Source organism: Momordica charantia (genome assembly GCF_013281855.1).
Source record: "Momordica charantia cultivar OHB3-1 chromosome 8 unlocalized genomic scaffold, Mcharantia_2.0 BLBB01000008.1, whole genome shotgun sequence".
Taxonomy (NCBI): domain Eukaryota; kingdom Viridiplantae; phylum Streptophyta; class Magnoliopsida; order Cucurbitales; family Cucurbitaceae; genus Momordica; species Momordica charantia.
Genome location: NW_028275166.1, coordinates 10,019,995 through 10,029,255, shown reverse-complemented (window position 1 = coordinate 10,029,255; position 9,261 = coordinate 10,019,995). Strand labels below are relative to the sequence as shown.

General features: G+C 40.9%; 1 protein-coding gene across 1 annotated transcript; it reads right to left on the bottom strand.

The window, feature by feature from the left end:
- Positions 1–960: 960 nt before the first annotated feature.
- LOC111023365 (mitochondrial phosphate carrier protein 3, mitochondrial) lies at positions 961–5,504 on the bottom strand. Its single transcript, XM_088128229.1, has 6 exons — positions 5,041–5,504; positions 3,371–3,732; positions 2,763–2,806; positions 1,949–2,163; positions 1,300–1,424; positions 961–1,201 (listed from the first exon to the last, which is right to left on the bottom strand). Exons 1-6 carry the CDS (start codon positions 5,359–5,361, stop codon positions 1,138–1,140), a joined length of 1,131 nt encoding a protein of 376 aa, XP_087984355.1. The 5' UTR covers positions 5,362–5,504; the 3' UTR covers positions 961–1,137.
- Positions 5,505–9,261: the final 3,757 nt, after the last annotated feature.

Here is a 9,261-nt window from a genome sequence, read left to right as displayed (position 1 = left end):
AATCGGTCATGATTTTGAATTCCTTCAAAATCCGAGGTATCAAACAGAACATAAGCAGTTAACATTTTTACTAGTTTCATTCATAATTTGCACATTAAATTTAAACAATTAAAACATTAAAATAAATTTTAATGCTCTATTTTTTAGAAATTAATTTGAAACTTGTATTCTATTTTTTTTCGTCCACATGAACATAGCTAACGGTTAAGGTATCTTTCTTTCAGGTTGAAGGTTCAATCACCCAATTCACATTTGTTGTACTCAAAAAAGAATATATATTTTTTTAATATTGTGAGTGTATAATTGTTTCTTGATTTTAAATTTGGATAAATTAAAAAAAAAAATTCGTTTTTGCAGAATTTCACATTATTTTCAAATAAATTACTAATTATAATTTAAACTATATGTTCCTTTCTATTATAAATGAAGTTTGAATAACTACTACAGAAAAATTATCAAATTTTCTTCCTTAGAAGTCATCAGAAGGAAATCTAGGTATTTTTTTTGTTTACTTTAAATGAAAAGTAAAATCCGTCAGTATACATGAACAATACATATGCTTGGCTAAAGAATCATACAAAGAAATCATCGCCTAGAAAGAAAAGTTTGATACCCTAACCTTGAGACCAAGGTGTGAATTAATATATACCTATCTTTTATTATTTTAGTCTTTGTACTTTTAGTTGTCATATTTTAAAATATCGATTTTGATTATTGTACTTTAATTTGAATCTATTTTTATCTACATACTTTTAAAATATTCATTTTAGTTCCTATATTGTATCATTTTGCTTTTTATCTCCTTTTTTTGAATCAATTTTCAACATGACAATACTCAATATTCATTCTAGAATTTGTGACTAAAATATCACTTTTAAAAAACATGGAGGCCCATATGATAACTAAAAATGATCCAGCGATAGAGCTACCAGAACTAATTGTGAAAGTAGAGGAACCAAATTGGGAAAGTACATGCTTAAAATATTATTTTACCGTTTTCTTTCTTGCGGCAACTATCCTTTCCCAAAATCCTAAATTCATTTTATTGTAATGACTTTATTGTTTTCTTTCTCTTCGTGGGTTTCCATTCCAATTTTACAACAATGAATGTTGGCGGGCGGCCGCCCTATATGCGCTTCAAAGTTCAGGAGATGCATCTTCGGTGGCGGCGGCGGCAGGGGCAACCCCACCGGTAGTTGGCCTGAAAAGGAAATAAGAAATTAGTTAAGGGAGCTATTAGTAAATTAATGACATTGGAAATAACATAAATAACTAACAATAATGATAGGAAAAACGTACAATCCAACAAAAACTTTGAATGCGTCATAGATAACCCACTGAGCTCCGGTGAGGGTTCCAATCATTACTATACGGAGCGGCAGCCCTCGTGTGAAGAGACCCCATAATCCAAGTTTCTTAACAGCCTGCATTTTCAACGTAACCACTCCAAATAACTGACTTTAATTCATTTTAAAATAAGTTTTAGTTGAACTAGTACTTGGAAGTTTCTAAACTGTAGTTGATACGTCTTTGGACTTTAAATGCTGGGTTTTGAACTTTTAATATTGAATCTAATAGGTTTTGAAACTTTGAATCTTGTGTTGTTATTTACCTACAAGATACAATGTTGAAAACTTGAGATCCATTTAAAAATTTAAAGTTAAATTGAAGATCAAATTTGTAATAAAATTTTTCCTTAAAAGAAAATTGAAATTATATGAAAACAATTAACGATACATAATTTTCAAAAAAAGTTGCCTTTTTTCTCGTAACTTTCTAACATGGTCTTCACATGACCTATCTTTAAAAACAAATAAAATTGTTCGTATTTTTAAAGTTGCAAATTCTGAAGAGTCCATTTTGTTGCCATTCTGAAAAACAAATTTAAAAATAAAAACAGAAAATTGTTTTAGAAACAGATAGCTTAACAAAATAGTGGAATACTTACGTCACCGACGGTAGCCCCTTTAGCATTGTTGAGAAAAGAGACGAGATTATCAGCAGGATGAGAAACTATAGCACAAGAAACACCTGCAATATATCCACCAGCAAAGCTCACCCCCAGCTGCAACCCACTGCTGCATTCGTTCTTTGGCTTCGGAATCGCATGCTTGTAGATCAGCTCAACCAGATTCTCAAATGTTGCAAACTTCATCATTGTATCTGCAGAAGCTCATGGTTTTCCCGTTTTGTAAGCTAAGAAAGAAATTTATCAAATAATGTGGTCTAGATGACATGAGACAAAGGGACAACTATCTACTGAATGGTCTATAAAGTATATTTTTGTGCTCAACTGTAAATGACATCTACTGTTTCCTTTTAGATCGAAGGCTTAAATCTTCGTACCCAAAATTTCCACAGTAGAGAAGGAGAAAAAAGGGAATATGAAATTAAAATTTGTTTGAACTATCAGCATGTATAACATACCCAAAATCAAAAAATTAAAAGTTGAAACCGGAGGCATATGCATAATATATGTGATTGCACAAAAAATATTAAAATAGAATGAATGAAAAACTGAGGAAAGACATGAATGGTAATGCATTTAGAAGCTCAACAAACGCATTTAAAAGTTCTTGAAAACTCAATATGAGAAAGTATCCTTGAAAACTCAACAAACATTTAAAAGTGCCTTTAGAAAAAACTTTCATGCATTTTTTCGGTTTTGGATGTGTTTCAGTTAAAAGCACAAAACTACCACACTCAACATCTAAACTTGTCCTATAAATTCCAAAGATCTTAGTAAAGAAAGCATAACTTACATGGGATCTGACGCCCCCACAGAGGAACTATACCCTTATACAACCTGCAATGACAAATTGGTTAGTACAGAATCACATATTGTTGGATATTTTAAGATTTTAATTTTATTCCTTTTTTTTATTATTTTCTTTTTAAATCTTTTAATCCATCAATACACTCTTCCTATTAAGTAGGTAGGAGCCGTGGCAAAACTTGTTAGACTGAGTCTCCCTAATCAGAGGGAGTGCTCCCTAATAAAAGAGGCTGAGGACCTAGAGGCCACCTAAAGACTACAGTTTTTCCACGAAAAGTTTTTAAAAAAATTGTGGTTATCTTGTTCTCGAGTATTTTATTTTGAGCATATAAACCATCAAAGATTCAAGAATTGTTATATCTTCAGAGGGTAGTGCCAAATAGAAGGGGCGTATCTTCTCTATGGACAAGTCCCTCCATTCATAATTTATAGATTTTTCTTATCTCTTTAATTAAATCAATTATTATATTGATTATTTCAGAAATATCTATTTCCTACATATATTTCCAACACATATTGTCAAGCAGCAGCTGGCTCTAAACCTTAACCTCAAAGGAAGGCAATTGGATATAGATGATAATATGGTGAGCTTACCCAAGGGCACCTTCAGATCTGATAAATTTGGGAAAGCCATCTGACAAACCTCTGGCAAAACCTGGCTGAGTTTGAACTCTAACTTTAACAGCTTCAAAGGGGCAAAGTGCAACATCTGCAATCACCTCAGCAGATGCAGAGCCAGCAAGATAGATCAAGGTCTTGTATTTTGCTGCATACTCTGGTCCAGCAATATCGGAATAATATTTCTTAAAGAATTCATAGATTCCATACTTGCAGGCACCCTGAGCACTGTAACCCAGAAAAGTTGGCGCCCAACCCCTAAATAAGCCTCTGATTCCCTGCTCCTTTAGCAAAAGTCCAAATCCAGATGAAATGCTCTTGTATTTCACAGGGTCAATCTGAAAAGGGAGAAAAAAATTGTTGGCGTCGGTGTATGAATTTAGTACATAAGGAAATATGGTATGTCACAGGACAAACAAAATTGATTGATCATTGGTGAAAAGATAAGTTACACACTTCAGAAATACAGTAATAGCATGGGCCAAGCCACGATATTCAAACTTTCAGGCATACACAGATTTAAGTATTCGCTGGAAGAAAAAAAACATATCCCAATGATCAAGAACATCAAATATCTCATTCGATTCATTTCAGAAGAAGCGCTAGTTTATTAACATGATTTCAAGACGTCTGGAAAACAAGGAACAGTAAATCAAGAGATTTCATCTAACAGAAAATAATTAATTAAAGAAAAAAATAACAAAAACAAGCATTTCAAAAAACAGAATTAAATATAGTACGGAGAAACGTTGCTCGAATTAAGGACACACATCGTGGACTTCTAAGTAATATGTAAACCTGATCGACTAAAAGTAAAATACATGGCAAAATATGATATATTTTGAGAACTACTACGAATATCACAAGATGAAGGATAAGCAAAGTAATTGATGATTCTTTTTTTTAAAAAAAAAAAAACAAGACAGAGACAGAGGTCCAGAATCACTTTCACTAAGAGGAATGAAAGTTTGCTTCATCCTATGACAAATTATTATTTGAATTTACAGGAATATTATGGTTATAAACGTTCTCATAAAGAAATGCAGCTCAATAAGGTATTAGAACAATAATATTAAAGCATGTCTTTATCAAGCAAGAGAAGACAGACCTTACAAATAACTTCGTATAACACGTACAGATTTTGCTACAGGTCGAATATAAAACTCTAATACGATAAGAGTACTCTGTACCCGTGAAACTAAAAGATCACCAGCTGCAACAAACAGATCGGTGTCAAAATCACAACATATCTATGTTGAGCGCAAATCCCTAGCAATCTTAGTATGCAGAGCACTATTTCATTCCATATGATATGCTTTTCTATATTTGTTATGGAAGAAGATTTCATGAAGAACTAGCTCAATTTAACATTTTATTTGTTCATCCTACTATGATACTTGTTACCTAAATATAGTAATCTGATAATACCTACATATTTTGATCATCAAGACACGAGCATAATAAAGACAACAAGAAATTTAATCGAAGTGATTAATTACAGAAGATTCACGATATAAGGATTAATTTAATTCAGAATAATTTTGAATGGAACATACCTATATTTTGAGAAACACTTGTATAATCATAAACTGCTCTTGAAATTTTTTGGCCAGAAACATACATCTAAATTAGAAACCAGTACGCACCTGCATATTACACTTGACGAGATCGAGAGGAGTGACGGCCGTGTGAGTGAGACCACAGCTGAGGCTTCCACCGATAGCACAGGCGGCATAGAAAGCCGGCGAATACATCTCGATTTTCTTTCTCGGTTCACTCGGAGAGGGAATCGCAAAAGTCTTCCGCGAAGAAGGCGATGCAGCTTCAACGATCGGATATGGCGGCGACGGCGATACACAAGGACTCGAGCAGAGCATTTTCTCACGCCGCGTGGCGTTAGAGGAGGAAGCCGAGTAGAGAAAACTCGGAATCAAAGACGAAGGAAACCGAGTTTCTGAGATCGCCATGGTAGAATCGGAGAGAGAGAGAGAATAGAGAAGAAAAGCGCGCTGAAGAGAGGCAGCGGGAAATTTGGCCAAATGATTTGGTAAAAGCGAGAAATCAAATTGAAGACGAGGTGGAATCAAGGATGATCCAACCTTTGAAAATAGTTCTAAATAGTCCTCCCAAATTATAGTGTCAATATTTATTAATTTTATATATAATTTTTATCTTATATGCGGCATTTTATTTCTTTTTTCTTCCCTCCCCCTTTACTGGTTCCCCCCTCCCCCACTTGCTTCTCTCTTCCCTCTTAGAGTTTTGTCCTCCAATCTGTCTTCACTGCCTCTTCCTCTTTGCGAGAATGTCCTCATTCTCCACAATATTCGTTTCCATTTTCCTCCATTTCTCCCCTTTTATCTCCTCTATTTTTCTTCACTCTTCCCCACCCAACTCCCATTTCTCCATTTTCACTCCCAAAATCATCCCCATTCCACCCAATGCGAACCATTACCTCTTGATCGTCGGACAATTCAGTCGCTCCCGTCTTGAATTACCCATGTTTATGCAAGGATATGCACAACAGTGTATTTCAGATTGCAGCTCGAACTCGGCCTCCGGACCGATCTGAATACTTGGGCGGACCTGCACAAAAAGGTGAGCACTCCGACGATCAAGTCAGTATAGGTCGAATTCCCAACTTAGTTCGAGGTCAGAAATCATCGTACCTGATCGTGGAGTGAGGTCCTCTACTTATGGGTGGTAGCCCCGCTAATCTCGCGACGGTTACACCCGGTAATCTCGGGACCGTCGGTTACACCCGGTAATCTCGGGACCGACGGTTACACCCGATAATCACGCCGCTGACAGTAGCTCACATCGGCCCCTACCGAGCTTCCCGGTAGGTCGGACCTCGGCCCTCATACTTAGCATCTGTCAACGCTAGTGGTGGTGATCTCGGCGGTCCGAGCTGGGCATGACTCATGAGTCATCTTGGAGCACCAATAGGGGTCCTCCACGTGTCCAGGGTATTCTCTTCCCCAAACATTGGCCCCCTCTCTGTCGGGTCCAATCTCGACCTGGCAGAGAAGTTCATTCGACTTGCTTCGGACACGTGGCGACTTCCTATTCGTGGGAAAATATAACCGTTGCGGTAGATTTATTATCGGAATATTCAAATATTCCGACGCTTCGGATCTTAGGGAGGATCCTAGCCGCTCGTTGATTACACGTGTACGGTGGGGAAATTTCTCCGACGAGCTATAAATACCCCCAATCCTTCAGGTCATACCTTCCGTTCCCTGAATTCTTGGAGTTCGATCTGAAGGTAGCTCGAACCCTTGGTTGGTCGGTCTCTTCCCTCACTTTCTCTTTCGAAAGTAGTAGCCATGTCGTCCTCTTTTAGCAGCAACTTAGGATCCGATGAGGATTTAGCTCGTAGGTTAGAGTCCGAGCTCGAGGAGATAGAAAACTTTAGGTTCTCCGATGACGGGGAGGATAGTGATGCCTCCACCTCGGGTCAGGGTTTGGAATACCCTTCTAGGATACCTGAGCACTACCTCGGATCCCTTCGTAGGGGGTTCGCTATCCCTGAGAACATCCTCCTTAGGATTCCGGAGGAGGGGGAGAGAGCTGACAATCCTCCAGAGGGATGGGTCACTCTCTACTTCAAAATGTTTGAGTACGGCCTCAGACTTCCCCTTCACCCTTTCGTCCAAGAGTTTCTTTTCCGAACTGGGCTGGCTCCGGCTCAAGTGGCCCCCAATGGGTGGGGTGTCATTTTCGCTTTGGCCATCCTTTTTTGGCTACGAGCTCGGGACAGTGAAGAGGCCGAGTTGTTAGACGTAGACCAACTTCTCGCGTGCTTCGAAGCGAAAAGGATAGCTAAGAAGTCTGGTCGGTTCTATATGTGCGCAAGGAAAGGCGCAAACGGTATAGTTAAGGGGCCGACCTCCATCAAGGGATGGGTGAGGAAGTTGTTCTACGCTTCTGGGGAATGGCTTGCAAAGGACGAGTCAGGTCGTTCCTTCTTTGACGTTCCCACTAGGTTTGGGAACCTAGGTACAGAGTAGTTCTTACTTCTTGTGATAACTTTCTTTCTTATTATCCAGGTCTGACTCAAATTTTGTCTTTGTGCAGTTTCAATCCGACCAGTCCCCGAGCTTACGCAAGCCTACTTCGACACGCTGAAATATTACAAGGAGCGTTTTCCGAGGGGTAGGAAGGTCGGAACCTTGGTGACCGATAAGCTGCTGCTTGAGTCCGGGCTGCTAGATTACAACCCCGCAGTTCGTCCCATTGAATCCTCAAGGTCGAACTCCGAACTTGGTACGCCGAGCTTGCTTCCCTCCTTTTTCCTCTAACCTTGTGTTGACCCCTGTTTTTATTTTACAGCCATGGTTTGCGGATTTGCAAGCAACGTGAAGCGCAAGTCCAAGGGCCGAGCCCATGCTCTCGAGGCCACCCAGAGTTCGAAACCTACCACCCCTGCTGTGGTAGGGCCAGCCACGGAAGATCCAGCCCTAGTGATCGAGCGGGAGTCTTCTGGGGGTCCTTCGAGGGAGAAGCGCCCAGGGATCAGACCGAGGCGGTGGACGTCTCGCCCTTGGGCGAGGAGGTGAGAGAGGAAGTCCCTCTGAAGCGAAGGAGGAAGAAGAAGAAGACCACCCCCCCCTTGGAGGTCGGAGCTCGTGGGGTCTTGCCTGCGAGCTTCGCAGATCGGGTGGACGATCCTGAGGCCAGGATAGGTGGGACGTCCGATGTGACGGCACGGTACAGAGTTCAGCCGTCAAGTTCTGGGGTGAGGGACCAGGTGTCCCGCATCTCGGCCGCAAGTTTGGACCGCTGCCTAAGGAGGGCGTCCAAATTTGTAAGTGACCCAGGGTCCGTTCTGCAGGGGACCATCGATTACGCCGCTGAGGTAAGATTGGTGTTTTTGCTTAATTTACCTAACAGGTAGCTCGGTCTAACTTCTTATTTGTACCTTTTCTCAGGCGTTCGTTGCTTCCATTCAATCGGCTCTGGCCGTGAAGGCCGAGCTGGATGGGAGGGAAGTTCTGGCAGAGAGGGAGAAAGAGGAGTTCTCTGCTGCCTTGGAGGCTGCTTCCTCCACCATGAAGGATGAGCTGCTGAAGGCTCACTCTGAGGTGGAAATTTTGAAGGCCGAGGTGGAGACCAAGGCCGAGCTGCTGAAGAAGGAAGAAGACAAACGCAAGGCCCAGCTCCGAGCTGCCCACGCTATCACCAAGGGCTTGAAGAAGGAGAAGTTCCAACTCCTCAAGGAGAAGGACGACATGCTCCAGGCGCTTGAAGCGAAGGAGGAAGATCTGAAGCATGCGACTGCCGAGCTGGAGACGGTGAAGGAGCGTCTCAGCAATGGAGCCCTATTGGAGGAATCGTTTAGGCAACACCCTGACTTCGATGGATTTGCCAAAGACTTCTCTGACGCGGGCTTCAAGTTTCTCATGAAGGGCATTGCTTCGACATGCCTGACCTTCAGATCGATCTCGGTGGTCTGAAGAAGAGGTACGCTGAGCAGTGGGCGTCTGGGCCTAGTGGCACCCCTGGCCCCCAAGCGTTGGTGGACAAGTACGTCAGAGATCTGGACTCTGACTACTCCGACCTCGAAGAGGATCAGGTCGGCACCACTCAAGAGGGCGCTCCTCAAGCAGGCTCTTAGGCGACCACCCTTCAAGAGGCTTTTCGCTGTCTTTCTTCTCTTCTCTTTTGTTTTTTGTTTATAAGTGCCAGGGCAGAGCTGCAAGGTCTATAAGCCTTGGCTCTGCTCTCCATTCAATAAAGAAGCTCCCATTTGTTTTTACTTCGTTGTTGGCAACATCTTTCCTTTCTTTGCTTTTTCTTTGAACTGCAGCCAATGTTACCTCGCACCTCTTACTTTTGAGGTCGCGCCTTCAATTAAAATAATT

Excerpts from the sequence above, each read along its gene's own strand:
- LOC111023365 (XM_088128229.1), bottom strand. The coding sequence starts at position 5,361 with ATGGCGATCTCAGAAACTCGGTTTCCTTCGTCTTTGATTCCGAGTTTT. Across the intron at positions 3,733-5,040 it reads TCGTCAAGTGTAATATGCAG|ATTGACCCTGTGAAATACAA; the intron begins GTGCGTACTGGT and ends CTCCCTTTTCAG. Across the intron at positions 1,425-1,948 it reads AAGGGGCTACCGTCGGTGAC|GCTGTTAAGAAACTTGGATT; the intron begins GTAAGTATTCCA and ends TTGAAAATGCAG.